This window comes from Chelonia mydas, chromosome 1 (assembly GCF_015237465.2).
Source record: "Chelonia mydas isolate rCheMyd1 chromosome 1, rCheMyd1.pri.v2, whole genome shotgun sequence".
Classification (NCBI taxonomy): domain Eukaryota; kingdom Metazoa; phylum Chordata; order Testudines; family Cheloniidae; genus Chelonia; species Chelonia mydas.
This window is the reverse complement of record NC_057849.1, coordinates 110,393,996-110,412,324: the sequence shown is the minus strand read 5'-3', so window position 1 is coordinate 110,412,324 and position 18,329 is coordinate 110,393,996. Positions and strand designations below refer to the sequence as shown.

The window sequence follows — 18,329 nt, the reverse complement described above, 5'->3', positions numbered from 1 at the left end:
CTATTCAAAAGTATTTGAGACTACAACATAGCGGACTATCACAGGCTTTTCTTTGAAAGAGTAGACAAAAACAATGTCGTGTTCACGTTAGCTTTTTATTAAAAGACTGAAGCATAACATTTTACCAGATACAAGAAATTCAGTTCTCTCTGGCATACAAAACATTGGAGTCAACAAGAGAAAATTCTGGTTGTTGTATATATATATATACTAAATCTGATATCACTCCATCAATTTAATGTATATTAGCACATGCTTAAAACATGGTCAAAATACAATGTCACAAAATAAGTACCTTGACATTTTAAAAGTCTGAGATAAATCATTCAAAGAGGTGAGAGCAGTGAATTTCCAACAAATGCTACACACTCAATCACAAGCTCAGGGCATAATTATTCCAGAAAACCAACATCACTCTTTCATGCCTGATTAATCACATTCAGTTTCACTGGGCTACTAATTTTGAGGCTTTGCTTCACATTTTAAAAAATAAGACATTTGAGAGATGTGAAAAACTAAGTTCAGTCTTCACAGTAATATGATATGGGTTGTTTGCCACACCTCCACTTTATTGCCTGCATGTTTTACAACAATCTTTACAAAACTAGTTTTCACCCCTGTTTTGGTTTCAGAAATATAGCATCTCTGATGAATAAAGTATGAATTTACTGAATAATAATACAGCGACATGAACATGTATTTAGAACAACTGTTGAATAATACATCCTTTCAGTAATACAAGCTATAAGACAAGTTAAACACAGTATAATAAACCACGCATCTTTTGACTTGTCAGATCAGCTAAACTACTTACTTAGCTAACATACAGCAATACTTACACATTTTAGTAAATTAAACTCATTGAGTATAAGGAAACAAAAACAATCACATTTGTTCAAGAGGTTCAAGGCTGTCCAATTGCTTTTTATTTGTATCTTCACTATGACGGCTTTGGCAATGGGTTAAATGTTTCTTAAAGCCTCTGGGAAAATTTGATTCAAAATTACAGCGTGGACATTTAAGCAAACTTTGACCATGAGCAGCAACGTGGTTTTTAAGAAGGGACTCCAAAAGAAAAGCCTTTCCACATATTTTACATTTGTAGGGGCTTTGAACATTGTGCTTGTTAACTAAATGATGCAAAACAGCACCTTTTTTCATTGCACGACAGCAACAAATTTTGCAATAATACTTTCCCTTTCCACGCTTCATGTATTTTGCGATCTCTTCTTCTGAGATGAAAGCCTCTTTCTCTTCTGTAAACTGCAGTATACACTGTGGCTGAATGGGAGTAGTTGCATCTATTTTGCTCTCTTTGTTGTAATCAGGTGATTCCGTATCAAACTGTTCTTGATCACTATTTGATTCTTGTTCCTTTACCTCGACAGAATCCATCTCTGTTTTTCCACATTCACTGTTATTTAGTTCGTTATCAGAGGTCTCCTGGTTTTCCTTCTTAGGCTTCTTTTTGGGGCATGAATACAACATATCTTCTGAAGGCTCCTTCACTAAGATTGACTGCTCTTCCTGAGACAATAGATCATCCAGTGTTTTTTGGTCTTCTAAACTCTGAGCTAGGAAATCACTCTCATCGGACTCAATAGGCATCTGGGGCTCAGCGGAAACAGCTGAAGCAGGTTTGAGAGGCTCAGGAAAAAGAACATTTTTCTGGACCTCAGAGGAAACAGAAGGAGCAGGTTTGTGGGGATCAGTAGAAAGAGCATGTTTCTGGACCTCAGAGGAAACAGCAGGAGCAGATTTCTGGATCTCAGAAAACGGAGCATGCTTCTGGACATCAGAGGAAACACCACATTTCTGAGGCTCAGTAAAGGCGGCTTGTTTTTGTGTCTCAGGGGAAACAGCAGAAGCAGGCTTCTGGGACTCAGTGAAGAGGGCAAGTTTCTGCACCTCAGGAGAAACAGCAGGAGCAGGTTTCTGGGACTCAGTGAAGGGGACATGTTTCTGGGTCTCAGGGGAGGCAGCAGGAGAAGCTTTCTGAGGCTCTGGGAAGCCAGTATGCTCCTGGACTTCAGGGGAAACAGCTGCAAGTTTCTGGGGCTCTGGGAAGAAGGCATGTTTCTGGACTTCAGGAGAGAAAGGAGCAGGTTTCTGGGACTCAGTAAAAAGGGTATGTTTCTGGACTTCAGGGGAAACAGTAGTAGCAGACACCTGAGGCTCAGGGAAGAAAGCACGTTTCTGGACCTCAGATGAACCAGCAGGAGCAGATTTTCGAGGCTCAGAGAAGAGGGCTCTTTTCCGGGATTCAGGGAAGAAGGCCCGTTTCTGTCCCTCAGGGGAAATGGTGGGGGCAGACTTCTGAGTCTCAGAGAAGAAGGTTGACTTCCGGGACTCGGAAGTAAGTTTCCAAGACTCAGGAGACATTGAGGGAGCAGGTTTACGAAGATCAGAAAACAGAGAAGATTTCCAAACTTCAGAGGAAACAGTGTGACTAGGTTTTCGGAGTTCAGGTGAAAGAGGGGGAGCAGACATCCAAGTATCAGGAGAAAGAACAGGTTTCCAGCCTTCAGGGTACACAGAGGAAATGGGTTTCCATGGCTCAGATGAAACAAGAGTAGATTTCTGGGGCTCAGAGAAGGATGCAGGTTTCCAAGGGTCAGGAGCAGGCCTCCGCGGCTCGGGGGACACCACCGGGGCAGGCCTCCGCGGCTCGGGGGACACCACCGGGGCAGGTTTTTGGGGCCAGGGAGAGACAGCAGTGGGAGATTTCTGTAGCTCATGAGAAATAGCAGCGGCAGGCCTCCAGGGCTCAGGAGAAACGGAGGGAGCAGGCCTCCATGATTCTGGGGAAATTGCAGAAGCAGGTCTGCGGGGCTCAGGAGACAAAGCAGGAGCAGGCCTGCGCATCTGAGTCATATGCCTGCGGGGCTCCGGAGATACCGCCGGGGAACGCCTGCGGGGCTCAGGGGACACCGCTGGGGAACGCCTGCGGGGCTCAGGGGACACCGCTGGAGCAGGCTTCTGGGGCTCTGGAGACACCACTGGTGAACGCCTTCGGGGCTCAGGGGACACCGCTGGGGCAGGCTTCTGGGGCTCAGGGGACACTGCCGGGGCAGGCTTCTGGGGCTCAGGGGACATGGCTGGGGAATGCCTGAGGGAATCAGGAGACACTGCTGCGGCAGGCTTCTGGGGCTCAGGGGACACTGCTGGGGCAGGCTTCTCAGGCTCAGGGGACACCGCTGGGGCAGGCTTCTCAGGCTCAGGGGACACTGCCGATTTCTGAAGTTTGGGGGAAATAATTGGGTCAGGTTTCTGTGGTTCCAGGGAAAGGGCAGGTTTTTGTGGTTCAGGGGAAAGGGCAGGTTTCTGTGGCTCCCGAATGAGTGATGTTTTCAGGGATTCAGTCTCAGCTTCTACCTGATCTTTCTGGTCTTCATTCCACTTTTCAGGTACTGCATGTTGTGATGTAATGTGATAATAAACGTTGCAATACATCTTGCTGGTAAAGAAACATTTGTGACAGTGGAACAGTTTTGCACTTTTCTGATAAAATATAAGTTTACCTAAACCAGCAGCATCCATTTCATCACAATATTCTGGGTGGATGGTACCCATATGAATTTGTATGTTTTCATAATCTGTCCCTCTGAAACTGCAGTGATCACATTCTAAATGCTCAGATGTTTTACGTAGTATCTGGAACATGTCCATTTTTCTATGGTCCGTTGCAGCTTGCACAGCACTACAAGTCGAAAACAGCAAGCTTCTGTATTCCTGCAATAGAGGTAAAACATTGCATATTTAGCTCAGATAATACAAAATTTACTTCTTTATTTTTTGTTCATTTTGAATTAGCTTGATGCACTTCTCCATTTCTAGAATAAAAATTAATCCCAGCAAGATCAAGCCAATCCAGACATTTACAAACCCTCAAGATAGTTACGAAAAGTGTCATCAGCAGCTGAATCTTTCTTTTACACAAAATCCACCTACTTCTCTTACATAGCAAATTGATATATCAATTTAATACATTATTTTGCTCTGGGGGGAAAAATAACTTTTGCATGGCTATAACCTCCTGCATGAAAACATACAAATACAGATTTCCCCTTGGCCTGCAAGTCACTGCACATAGTAGAGTTTGTGCAAGTAATTTAAATTCTATTTCTGTTTACCAGGTGGGTCTGGTTGGTATATATTTATCAGTGGACGGACTTTGCAAATAAACCACATGCACGGGACCTACGTAACAAATATTTAGCTCATGGCACCATGTTCATCTGACAAACATTTCTTTGCTTGATATGAGAATACTTATACTACATTTCATCTGAAAAGTAGAACCACTTTCAAAAAGTTAATCTTTGCAAAACCACTCTAGGACTGTTATCTTCATTTTACAGATTAATAAACTAGAAGGAGAAATTAACCATCTGAGACAAGGCCACATAAGCATTTCATAAAGCTGGAACAGAACCATGAGGTCCTGACTCTCAGTCAACTGCTCTATTCACTAAACCTTCATTTCCATACAGTAATTATTTTTCATGAAAAACCACATTTGTGACACACAGAATGACTGTCAATTAAAAAACCATGCTGTTGTCTGAAGTTTACCTGCTGTTGTTACATTTAGGATTACCGACATTGAAAAAGCAGAGAAAAAAATTTCTTTTTCAGTTTTTGTGCATTTCACAGCCCTCTGTATAGGTGGTTTCTCCAGTATGTATGGGTCTTTCACACAGCGGAGGGGAATAAATATATTTATAAAATAAAAAACTGACTGTAAAACCAAAACAAAATCACAGAGATTAAGACAGGTGCAGCAGAGCGGGCAACAGGAGATGGATCACTCTATGATTACGTAACCAGTTCATTCCCTCTGGGGCACCTGGCATTGGCCACTGTCAGACAACAGAATACTGGGCTAGATGGACCTTTGGTCTGACCCAGTATGGCCGTTCTTATGTAACTCATTAAAAAAAACTGACTAGATTTCACCTGATAGTGTCTCCAACGGTGAAAAGTGATAGTGTAATAACAAGATGTCCAGATAAATTATTGCTGTAAATAGAAGACCCAATCTAACCATATCCCATCAACCATTTTCACCTATTTTCATCGGTGCCCTTGTACTGGGAGAGGAGTATGTGTGTGGTAGTAAATTAATAATAATAATGTTAATATTAATATTATTTATTTGTATTGAGGTTGTGTCTAGAAGACCTAGTCTGGAAGTAAGGTTGAGTCACTGCTCTAGGGCTGAGAAAAAAAATCCTTCACATATGTACAGAAAAATGGTTGCCCAATTGTACATTTCTGTATCAAAAAATAATTCATCTACCTAAAAGATGCAAGCTTTTTTTTTTTCTGGAAGACATGGCTTTGATATACACACATTTTGAAATCACAGAATCTGAACTGGAAACGTGGGTTAAAAAAAATCTTTGAGATTTTATTATTTATTTTAATCCTTACTATAACTCTGGATCGCCTACTACCCATACTAAATGTTCAATACTTTTATGAACCCTGCTAAACTGCTGGTTTCAATATATCTTGTGGCAACAAGTTCCACAGACTAAATGTACATTATGTGCAAACTACTTCCTTTGAGCTGTTTTAAATATGTTGCTTTTTAATTTTATTGAACACCATATCCTTTTATTGCGAGAAAGGGTGGATAAGATGGGTCCATTTACCTTTTCCATACCACTTATTATACATACCTTTATTATATCCCTCTCTATACTAAACCATCCCAAATCTCTTCAACATCTTTTTATATGGAAGCTCTTCCATACCCCTAAATATTTTTGTCGTCTGTCTCTGAGCCCTCTCTCTTCCTCCCTTCATGTCCAATCATTTTCAGAATTTCTTGACACATGGCATATTACTAACCCTTCTTGGGAGGTTGAATTATTTTATACTTCAATACATTTTTATATTTATAGGAATTTCTGTGGTTTGACACTACCCTTTGGCTTTCATTGTCTCCCAGATGAAAGGATAAAAATAAGGTGAGTCTGTTACAGAGTGGGATCAGACGGCATCAAATTTGTGCTCAATTTTTTATTGTAACCACCACATCATGCTATATGTTTAACAAGTGCAATGTCGACCAAGGGCTTGTCTACACTGGCAATTTACAGCGCTGCAACTTTCTCGCTCAGGGGAGTGAAAAAACACACCCCTGAGCGCTGCAAGTTTCAGCACTGTTAAGCGCTAGTATAGACAGGGCACCAGCGCTGGTAGCTACGCCTCTCGTAGAGGTGGTTTTTTTTAGAGCGCTGGGAGAGCTCGCTCCCAGGGCTGTGCTGCGACCACACAAGGCCCGTTAAAGTGCTGCCGCAGCAGCACTTTAGCATTGCCAGCATAGACTAGCCCTAAGTCTATGTCTACATTACAGCCATTAGAGTGGCACAACTGTACCACTGAATGTAGACACTCTACACACTGATGGCAGAGAGCTTTCCCATCAGCATAATTAAACCATCCCAAACAAGCAGCAGTGGAGACAGTGCTGTCCACACCAGCGCTTTTGTCAGTGAAACTTATATCAGGGGTGTGGTTTTTTCACACCCCTGACTGACAAAAGTTTTACTAACAAAAGTGCTAGTATAGCCATAGTCTCTAAGACAGGAATGGGCAAGCTTTGGCAAGCAGCCCGCCAGGGTAAGCCCCTGGCGGGTCGGGCCGGGCCGGTTTGTTTACCTGCCGCGTCAGCAGGTTCGGCCAATCGCGGCTCCCACCAGCCGCGGTTTGCTGTCCCATGTACTGTGACTTTTTTTAAATTTAAATTATAATACATTATAGTAAATTTAGGGTTAGCATAGACTGAATTTTAAATAGATTTATTTTAAAGAGAAAAATGTATTTAACAAATAAAAATATGATTTAAATAAAAAAACCAGTCCTTGTGATGCTCTTTTTCAAGTACATTGCATGAGGATACTGAATTGGCTGAAAATTCATCCCATGCCAGACAATTAGTTTTCAGAAACATTTATAATATAACAAACAACAACATTTTCCTGGTAATATAAGGCTTAGAATCTAAGTTTAGCAAAAAATTAGATTAATTTAGCTTTAAAGATAGTTAAACAGGAAAGAAAAATTAAATTGGCAAAATCCACATATAATCACATCTGAACATATTCTCCTTAACTCTTATCTCTCTTACTTTATTGCATCTTAATTTCTTTCCTTACTGACTGTTCTAACTCCTTTACTTAAGATCTCCCAAAGAAACTGCTACTCAGGCACCTGCACCAACTACTATATGCTACTGCTGCCCACCTTCATAGACATACCAAAAAGTGTGCACAAATCTCACACAAACTATTTCAGGATCCACTTCTAAAACACCACTCAACAGACTTGCTCCAGCCTTCCTCATATACCTGAATACATAATCCTGGCGTGGCCAAACCGTGGCTCATGAGCCACATGTGACTTTTTTACAGTTAAAGTGAGTCTCTCAGAGCCCAGGCCACTCTCACTCCTTCGCCTACCAGATTGGGAGATGTGGGGTGTGGAGAGAAGAGAGCTCAGGGCACCTGCCCTGCAGCGGGGTAGTGGGATTAGGGATTTAGTTCCCCTCTTTGCAGAGGGGGGAACTAAGGGCTTTAGCTCTGGGAGGGGATGTTGGGGCAGAAGTGCTGCGCCCCAGCAGGCTCTGCCCCGCAGGGCAGGTTGTGCATTTCTTGCGGCTCTCGAACGTCTGAAGATTATTGTATGCGGCTCAGCTCGGAGGGTCAGTAAATTTGGCCTCCCCGACATAATTTGCACCGATCCCTATGGAACTGATGGGATGATATAGCCCATCAAGTTGATTCTAACAACAAGTGACAGGGACAGTCCCTTAAAAAATGCACGCTGTAGAGAAACTCCTTTACTTGAAAAAAACATGATCCTAGATTATTAAAAATGAAGGAAAGTTTGCAATTCAGCTAACCTGTCTCTATTTCTGGCAGCTGTTTTTTGTTTGTTTTTCTCGCCACTGGGGCAAGGAAATCGGCTGCACGCTCAGGTCTCGGCGCCGCACGGCGCCGGTTTCAAAGGCTGCTGTTTACACCAAGTACAGCTTTCACCATTTTTTTTTCTTTAGTATTTTGATTCCGCGTTTTCTATTGCCGTTAACCTCATTATAACCCTGGGGGCGGGCTGTGGGGAGGGTTCACACATTTAAAGGCTAGGACCAACCGCGCGGGGGTGGGCCGGGGGGGGGATTCATGCCCCCGCACGGGGGCAGCCTCCTCGCAAGCCCGGCTCGGGGCCTTGCGAGCCGCAGCCCGGGGGCGTGTGGGGGGAGGGGATCCCGCAGAGCGGGGGAGGGGCCTGAGCGCGAGTCTGACCGGCCCTGAGCGCGCTACCGGGGGCGGGTCTCCAGCAGGAACGGCCCCGGCACGGGGGGGGGGGACGGAGGCCTCGGTCCCGCGCTTGCCCGGAGATGGTTTCCCCCCCCCCCCCGCCGCCGCAAGCCCTTTCCCGGCCGGACTCACCGCGGCGGCGCCGCAAAGGGCGGGGGGGGGGCTCTCTCGAGGTCGTTGTTCCCGCCGCTCCGGTCAGGCGGGGGCTCCGCGCGCGCGGGCAGACCCCGGGCTGGGCGCGGCCCCTCCAATGGCGGCGGCTGTTGCTTCTGCAGGCCGGGCTGAGGGCGCCGCGGGCGGCGATGGGGAGGGGGCGGGGGGGAAGAATAGGGGAGGCGCGCGCGGCCGCCCAGCGGCGGCTTTATTGGGTCTCCGGCCCTTCCAGCTGCCCAACCGGAAACGCCGCAGCTGCCTCTGCCCCGCCCTCCGCCGCGCGAGACCGCAGGCGTCCCCAGGGAACGCGCCGCGGCCTTCTGGCGGTGTGCGCGTGCGCGCGGGGGGCGGGCCGATGAGACCGCTGCGGCTGGAGCGTGTAGCGGGGGCAGTTCGGGTGGGGAGAGAGCGCGCGGGGGCCGTTGCAGGAGGGGAGGCCGCTGGGAGGCCCCCGTTGGGGGCGCGGCGCGCGCGTTTGCAAGGCTCGGGCAGGCGCCGCACGTGCAGCAGCCGGGCAGGGCCCGATCTGCCCGTTCTAGCCCCTGTGGGGGCCAAAGGCCGCTGGCTGGGGTGGGAACCTGCTGGTGCCTAGTGAGGGGCCTTGGTGATGTGATTGCGGGGGAGGTGGCCCCTCGCGGGGCGGGGGGGGGGGGGAAGAGCATCTGTTACACACTCTCAGGCTGTGCCAGTGCCTCCCGGTCACTGCTTCCCCTCTCCCCGCAGCCATCCTTCACATCCCGGGGTTTCTTCTTGCTCCCTCCCCAAAGGCTCCCTGAGGCACTGGCTACATTGGGAATTTCCCCTGGTTTCGAACTGGGCTGCACACCACGGTTGCGACTCCAGGCTTTGCTCGCCTACATGTGGTGTTTGCATGTTCTGATATGCCAATGTCTAGAATTGGTGCAAATGCCCAAAGCAGATAAGCCTGGAGACCCAGCATGAGACTTAACTGGCTGATGTGGGTTTGGCTTTTGTTTTTGACAGATTTCAGAGTAACAGCCGTGTTAGTCTGTATTCGCAAAAAGAAAAGGAGTACTTGTGGCACCTTAGAGACTAACCAATTTATTTGAGCATGAGCTTTCGTGAGCTACAGCTCACTTCATCGGATGCATACTGTGGAAACCAGTATGCATCCGATGAAGTGAGCTGTAGCTCACGAAAGCTTATGCTCAGATAAATTGGTTAGTCTCTAAGGTGCCACAAGTACTCCTTTTCGTTTTTGACAGAGGGGCTGAAAACGGAACTTAGAATGTGTAGTGCTGGCCGACCAGTTGCCAGCTCGTGCCAGGGTCCCCAGGTCTCAACTGAACACTGACAAAATACCTGGCATCAGTCCAGCTCCCGTTTGTGTTAGTAACGCCTAAAATAGTTGTTCATAAGAATGTGTTTAGTCTTTATTGAGTGCATGTGACTAGCTGCGAGAGACATTAAGGGCACAAGCTCAAACTATCCCACTTCATAGGAAAGATGGGAAGTATGGCAAGAGACCACCCTGGCTTAACCAGGAGATCTTCAATGATCTAAAAATCAAAAAAGAATTCTACAAAGAGTGGAAACTAGGTGAAATTACAAAGGATGAATATAAACAAATAATACAAGTATGTAAGGACAAAATTAGAAAGGCCAAGGCACAAAACGAGATAAAACTAGCTAGAGACATAAAGGGTAACAAGAAAACATTCTACAAATATATTAGAAGCAAGAGGAAGACCAGGGACAGGGTAGGTCCGTTACTCAATAAGTGGGGGTGGGGGGGGAGAATAATAACAGAAAATGTGGAAATGGCAGAAGTGCATAAGGACTTTTGTTTTTTACCAAGAAAGTTGGTGGTGATTGGACCATAGTGAATAGTGAATGCCAGTAAAAATGAGGTAGGATCAGAAGAGACTAAAATAGGGAAAGAACAAGTTGAAAATTACTTGGACAAATTAGATGTCTTCAAGTCACCAGGGCCTGATGAAATGCATCCTAGAATACTCACGGAGCTGACTGAGGAGATATCTGAGCCATTGGCGATTATCTTTGAAAAGTCATGGAAGATGGGAGAGATTCCAGAAGACTGGAAAAGGGCAAATATAGTTCAATCTATAAAAAGGGAAATAAAGACAACAAGGGGAATTACAGAACAGTCAGCTTAACTTCTGTATCCGGAAAGATAATGGAGCAAATAATTAAGCAATCAATTTGCAAACATCTCGAAGATAATAAGGTGATAAGTAACAGCATGGATTTGTCATAACAAATCGTGTCAAACCAACCTGATAGCTTTCTTTGACAGGGTAACAAGCCTTGTGAATAGGGGGGAAGCAGTAGACGTGGTATATCTTGACTTTAGTAAAGCTTTTGATACTGTCTCGCATGACCTTCTCATAAACAAACTAGGGAAACTGTTCCCAGAGAGTAGTTATCAGTGGTTCACAGTCATGCTGGAAGGGCATAACGAGTGGAGTCCTGCAGGGATCAGTTCTGGGTCTGGTTCTGTTCAATATCTTCATCAATGATTTAGCTAATGGCATGGAGAGTACACTTATAAAGTTTGCAGATGATACCAAGCTGGGAGGGGTTGCAAGTGCTTTGAAGGATAGGATTAAAATTCAAAACGATCTGAACAAACTGGATAAATGGTCTGAAGTAAATAGGATGAAATTCAATAAGGAAATTCAATACTTTCCAAATGCAAAGTACTCCATTTAGGAAGGAATAATCAGTTGCACACATACAAAATGGGAAATCACTGCCTAGGAAGGAGTACTGCGGAAAGGGATCGGGGGGGGGGTCATAGTGGACCACAAGCTCAGTATGAATCAACAGTGTAACACTGCTGCAAAAAAAGCGAACATTCTTCTGGGATGTATTAGCAGGAGTGTTGTAAGCAAGACACAAGAAGTAATTCTTCCACTCTACTCCACACTGATTAGGCCTCAACTGAAGTATTGTGTCGAGTTCTGGGCACATTTCAGGAAGGATGTGGATAAATTGGAGAGAATCCAGAGAAGAGCAACAAAAATTATTAAAGGTCTAGAAAACATGACCTATGAGGGAAGATAGAAAAAATTGGGTTTGTTTAGTTTGGAAAAAAGAAGACTGAGATGGGACATGATAACAGTTTTCAAGGATGTAAAAGGTTGTTACAAGGAGGAGGAACAAAAAATAACCTCTGAGGATATGACAAAAACCAGTGGGCTTAAACTGCAGCAAGGGAGGTTTAGGACTGTCAGGGTCGTTAAGCAGTGGAATAAATTGTTTAGGGAGGTTGTGGAATCTCCATCATTGGCGATTTTTAAGAGCAGGTTAGATAAACACCTGTCAGGAATGGGCATAATACTTAGTCCTGCCTTGAGTGTAGGGGACTGGACTAGATGACCTCTCGAGGTCCCTTCCAGTTCTATGATTCTATGATTAATCTCAATTATCTGTTTCCCATATTGTAAGATATTTGAGTGGCTATATTGGGAGCTTCTGTGACAGTGTAAATCATCAGACAGGAGAGAGACATTAGCTAGTGTGCAGTGCTAGTCTCCCAACAGCATGTGTTATGTCCTGTCCAACAGGAAAGGTCCATCGACACCAGACGGATTAATGTGGGACAATAAAGAGGACAAAAGAAATTTGTTGTTTTGCTCTCCCACCCCTCCAATCACCCAAGTGGATTCCTCCCATTAGCTGAGCCTGCAGTTCAGAGCACAAGGGATGAGAAGAATAAAAACACCTACAAGACGGAACTTGTATCTGTACTTGGACTTTGCAGGGCAGGGTTACTAGGCATAAATGGGAGCCTGGGTTAGCCCTAAAGGTCATCTAGAGCTTGCTTATTAAAGAAGCTTCTATTACTTTTTGAAACTTAAGATTGTAATTCATTTGTACATATATGTTTATGTGCTTTAACGCTGTAAATAACTCTCATTTCCTTTTCCTATTTAATAAAATAGTTTATTATAGGATTGGCAACACATGTGTCTTTGGTGTCAGATCTAAGGTGCAATTGACCTAGGGTAAGGTAGTTGTCCTTTGGGATTGGGAGTAACCTGAATATTGCTGTGATTCTTGGTGTAAGGGACCAACTATCATCTGGGTGGTGAGACAGATCAGAGTAACTAAGGGTACTGCCTGTGACTCCATGTTTAGGCTGTTATAGTGCCCACGGAGTTTACACTTGATAATTGGTGGGTGAAATCTAAATATAGATCTCAAAACCAATTTGGGCTTTGTTTCCTGGGTCTTAACAGTCTGCCCCGAAATTGACACTCACGCTTATGAGTCACTGCAGGCAGCTTTATAGAATGAAAGGCTGGTTTTCAGCTCTAGCTGGAATCTTCACTACATTACTCCATAATGAACTAGTCTGCCAGGGATGTCTGTCACAACAAAATGGTTCCCGTGGCATTGGAATATCATTGTGATTAAGAACACAAATGTTCATGAAGAGAGGTCAGAAAACAGTCAGAAAAGAGTATTGCTGTTGCTCATCTGCTTTCTCTCTTTCCTTACCTCTCTAGATCCCAACAAGTTTTGTCCCTCACACACCTTTGTCTTCTGGTGGGCTGTCATGATGGTATGACAGGCAAAAAGCTTGGCTTGTACAGTGGCTTTTAGTTTAAACAGAAATTCTATTTGTGTTAATTCTTTGCTTTTTGCTAGGGACTGCAATATTGGAAACAAGTATATGAGCATATAAGCATAAAAGGGCTGGGGGAAAGAAACAGAACACTAACAATACAAATTCCATCTCTGATTATTGTTTGATCTTCAATCTCCATCCCTCCCCTTTGCTTCTTGGGCATCTTTTTCAGCAGAATGCTCACACCTCTCAAGGTTTACCAGCTTCCCTTCTTCCTTCAGCAAGGAGTAGATCGGGGGTTCTCAAACTGGGGATCATGACCCCTCAGGGGGTTGCAAAGTTATTACGTGGGGGGTCATGAGCTGTCAGCCTCCACCCCCAAACCCTGCTTCACCTCCTGCATCTATAACAGTTAAATATAAAAAAAAAGTGTTTTTAATTTATAAGGGGGGGTCACACTCAGGTGCTTGCTGTGTGAAAGGGGTCACCAGTACAAAAGTTTGAGACCCATGGGATAGATGTTATTTAGTCACCCATGGTCCAGGCTGGGATTTAGCTGTTACAGGCTGGTTCAGCATACCAGTCTGTTTGGGGCTGCCTTTTTATTCTCCAGAATTTAAGCTGTCATTAAAAAAAAAAAGTAAATCTCTACCTGTTATGGTTGCTGAGATACACTTGATTCATGTTCTCAAATCTAACTGATTCGATATCTGCATGCTTTTTCAGAGCCTTTACCAATAATTCAGAAGGATGTAATCTGCCCTCTACATCTTAATAGGCACTAACTCTGATACCAGTTGATGACAATGTTGGCATTTAAAATATTGTAAGAGGCTTCCTTTTCCCCACTGGCTGGGTTGCAGGTGGGTGTGGTTTGAGAGAGTAGCTGTGGGACTGGGAAATTGGAACAAAGTGCTCTTGTGGGTGGTTCTGCTGGTCAGTAGTTCTAGGGGTAGTAAACACTGCTGTGTTAGGGCTTTGACAGTATTCAAGTTTGTTGGATTTTTAGATAAGGTGGTCTCAGTTAATTCCTTTGTGTACTCATGATGTTACAGTATTAACTATTTCACTGGTCATCAAAACAGCTAAGGATGGAGATAAAGGATTATAATATGAAGATCTGCACACTCTATTGTGAGTGCCAGGAACTCATTTCGTCACCTCAAGAGAGTGGGCTTAGGAGAATACGACCACTTTTTCCCACCCCCCAATCAAGACAGAGCCAAATCGAAAGACCCTAGCAGAGCCCAGCAGGATATCAGTGGAGTATGTCTCACTGGGTGTCTGACTACACACCCCCTCTCCGCAAAAAAAGACAGAAGCCCAGTGGAGTATACGAACCTCCCTTAGGTGAAGCCAAGCCCAAGAAGACCAGAGACCATGTATGGTCATATTTTCAAACTACTTTGCATGACATCTCATGTAGGTGGATCCTATTCTATGGTGGATCTTGGAAGAGTACTACCATCTCTTCTTCACCCCCAAATCTGACCTCCTGCCCATTACAACTGCTGAATTTTTTAGGGTCCTTTCTCATGGCTTCTGCTTAACACATGATGTTTAGCCGTCTATCTTTATTAGCTGAAACATGCAGGAAAACTGCAAGTTACAAAACCTGGTTAAATCCTTTGTTTATATCATTTAAAATATTAACAGGGTTCATAAAGAAGTGAAAAACAAAGATAGTCGCAGAGAGTGGGAATCAATTTATAAATCAAAGGAAAAAAGAGAAAATAATGGAGGCCAATTTTTCTCAGATTTCCCAGCCTTTTATCTGAACTTCAACATATGGTCTAGGTACAAGATCAGCAAAACGAATTTCCATCTTACAACAGAAAATGCTTTTTCTAACAAACACTTGCTTGACATATAGAATCATAGAATATCAGGGTTGGAAAAGACCTCAGGAGGTCATCTAGTCCAACCCCCTGCTCAAAGCAGAACCAACACCAACTAAATCATCCCAGCTAGGGCTTTGTCAAGCTGAGCCTTAAAAACCTCTAAGGATGGAGATTCCACCACATCCCTAGGTAACCCATCCCAGTGCTTCACTACCCTTCTAGTGAAATAGTTTTTCCTAATATCCAACCTAGACCTCCCGCATTGCAACTTGAGACCATTGCTCCTTGTTCTGTCATCTGCCACCAATGGGAACAGCCAAGCTCCATCCTCTGGAATCCCACTTCAGGTAGTTGAAGGCTGCTATCAAATTCCGCCTCACTCTTCTCTTCTACAGACTAAATAACCCCAGTTCCCTCAGCCTCTCCTCGTAAGTCATGTGCCCCAGCCCCCTAACCATGTTCATTGTCCTCCACTGGACTCTCTCCAATTTGTCCACATCCTTTCTGTAGTGGGGGGCCCACAACTGGACACAGTACTCCAGATGTGGCCTCACCAGTGCTGAATAGAGGAGAATAATCACTTCCCCTGATCTGCTGGCAGTACTCCTACTAATGCAGCCCAATATGCTGTTAGCCTTCTTGGCAACAAGGGCACACTGTTGACTCATATCCAGCTTCTCCTTCACTGTAATCCCCAGGTCCTTTCTGCAGAACTGCTGCTTAGCCAGTCGGTCCCCAACCCGTAGCAGTGCATGGGATTCTTCCGTCCTAAGTGAATGACTCTGCACTTGTCCTTGCTGAACCTCATCAGATTTCTTTTGGCCCAATCCTTCAATTTGTCAAGGTCACTCTGGACCCTATCCCTAGCCTCCAGCATATCTACCTCTCCCCCCAGCTTAGTGTCATCCACGAATTTGCTGATGGTGCAATCCACCCCGTCATCCAGATAATTCATGAAGATGTTGAACAGAACCAGACCCAGGACCAACCCCTGGGGCACTCCACTTGATACCGAGCCATTGATCACTACCCGTTGAGCCCGACAATCTAGCCAGCTTTCTATCTATCTTATAGTACTTTCATCCAATCCATACTTTTTTAACTTGCTGACAAGAATATTGTGGGAGACCATATCAAAAGCTTTGCTAACATTAAGATATATCATGTCCACCGCTTTCCCCATATCCACAGAGCCAGTTATCTCATCATAGAAGGCAATCAGGTTGGTCAGGCATAACTTGCCCTGGGTGAATCCGTGTTGACGGTTCCTGATCACCTTCCTCTTCTCCAAGTGCTTCAAAATGGATTCCTTGAGGACCTGCTCTATGTTATATCCAGGGACTGAGATGAGGCTGACCAGTCTGTAGTTTCCTGGATTCTCCTTCTTCCCTTTTTTAAAGATGGGCACTATATTTGCCTTTTTTCATTCGTTCGGGACCTCCCCCGATCGCCACAGTTTTCAGAGATAATGGCTAATGGCTCTGCAATCACATCATCCAACTCTCTCAGCACCCTTGGATGCATTAGATCCAGTCCCTTGGACTTGTGTATGTCCAGCTTTTCTAAATAGCCCTTAACGTGTTCTTTCACCACTGACGGCTGCTCACCTCCTTCCCATACTGAGCTGTCTAGTGTAGCAGTCTGGGAGCTGACCTTGTCTGTGAAGACTGAGGCAAAAAAATGTTTTAAATGGTTTCATTTAATTGCAACAGGTTCTTGTCATAGCCTGAAAATCCTCCCTCTCTAGTCCAACATCTTTAGGAGTCCCTTTCTCTTCCTGGACCGTCCGTATTTGTTTGATTGTTGCCATTAAACCCCAGTAGTCATTTTGGGGACTACTTGAAAAGATCACTGTGTTCAGCACAAAAAAAGCTGTGACTCTCTTTTAGGTACAAGTATGATATTGTGAGGATAGTGAAACCTAGTCCTGCTTTCTCTGTTAACATAATGTGGATATCAAAAGGAACGTAGAATGCGCTAGCTAGTGTGCATGTTTATGCCACCCATTCTGCAACATGGAAAGTCAGAACTGTTCAAAACTGTGATAGTCTCCCTCTAGTGGCTGGTCACTCAAAAGCAGCAGCCAAAACATGAAGTCTATCTGATCATGATGAGTGAAGACAATAGTTTAAAAAATGTTAGTAGTTACTTGTCTGTAATATTAAAAGAAAAATTGTCTTTATTCAGAAAGTCTCATATTTTTCTATAGAGGGTTTATTGGTGAGCCTTAATACACATTAATACTACTACAGCTAAGTAGTGGAGTGTCTTTGTTTTCTCCTTCGCGTGATTCTGCACATATACTGTAGGCGTATATGCGTATACTGTAGTGCTCCCAATGAACTCATAACAGACTTTTGCCAGCAGAATTGCTCGGCAGCACATGCACCCCTACTCTCCTCATGCATTGAGACGAGGCCATGAAAGGGGCGTGTCTGGTGCCTCCTTCTCAGTTCCTTCTGGCTTCCTATGACAAAAGCCAGAACTGTCCATAACTGTTTGCTTCAGTTATCCAGTGTTTTCTAAAAAGCTTTTTCAAGATAGTATCTAGAGCAGAACTCATAGACAGGCACTCTAAGTGCCCTGTTACTAAGATCTCCGGCAGTACCGACGGATCCTGCTGCTTCTTAGCCTTACCCCCCAGCTTTTGGGGGACCTTCGGTATCAGTTCCGTGGGATCTGTTTGTGACATCTTACCTGACCTGGTGTGGCTTAGGGAGGGATCGTGTCTCTTATGAGCAGCCCTCTGCAGGAATCTGCTCTTGTGCCCATGTGAGTGTGTCTTACTCTCGAGGTGAGGCTTGTCCTTAGGCTTCTGTGGCTCATGCTCAGAGGGGCACTGCCTGTCTGTGGAGGCCACTGTACAGGGCTGACTCCTTGGCCAGGATCAGAGTGTGTCTGGGGTGTCATTTCCTCTTCCATCAAGAACTTGCGGAGATGGAGCTCATGGGCCTCTCTGGTTCTAGGGGGAAAAGGACTTACACTTCACTGAGATGTGTTCTTCTCCCAGACAGTATAGGCACCATTGATGCTCATTACTGACGGAAAAGGAATGAGGGCAGGAGGTGCAGTTTTTGAAGCCTGGGGTCCTGGGCACAGTTCCCAGGTGATGAGGGGTTGAGTCACCCAACTGGGGAGGGGCTATACTACAACTGCATTAACTATCCTAAGTAAACTATAAACAAAGTATAAAACTATTTACAATAGTGTAAGGCAACTCTCTTATCTAGGTAAGAGCGAAGGAGGAATAGGGGTTCCAACTCAGGCCATGTGGCGGTAAGGGGGAACTGGAGTGTCGTTGACTCACACTTCCTCTTGCACCCTTGATCGGGAGAATGAGGAGACATACCACACATGTGGGTCAATGGACACTGCTTGGAGACAACTTCTGGCCAGCTGTAAGAGAACTGATATAAAGTCACCTGCCGTGCAATATATATGTGCACA

General features: G+C 44.8%; 1 protein-coding gene across 3 annotated transcripts; it reads right to left on the bottom strand.

Moving 5' to 3' along the window:
• Positions 1-76: 76 nt before the first annotated feature.
• Positions 77-8,939, bottom strand: CHAMP1 (chromosome alignment maintaining phosphoprotein 1). 3 transcript variants are annotated; one of them, XM_043536156.1, is made up of 3 exons: positions 8,463-8,712; positions 7,916-8,113; positions 77-3,732 (listed from the first exon to the last, which is right to left on the bottom strand). In XM_043536156.1, the coding sequence occupies exon 3, from the start codon at positions 3,667-3,669 to the stop codon at positions 886-888; it is 2,784 nt and encodes a 927-aa protein (XP_043392091.1). In that variant the 5' UTR covers positions 3,670-3,732; positions 7,916-8,113; positions 8,463-8,712; the 3' UTR covers positions 77-885. The 3 variants fall into 3 exon arrangements, with proteins under 3 accessions (XP_043392091.1, XP_043392095.1, XP_037753372.1); XM_043536160.1 differs by lacking the exon at positions 7,916-8,113 and having other exon boundaries at positions 77-2,691; positions 3,010-3,732; positions 8,463-8,711; XM_037897444.2 differs by lacking the exon at positions 7,916-8,113 and having other exon boundaries at positions 8,463-8,939.
• Positions 8,940-18,329: the final 9,390 nt, after the last annotated feature.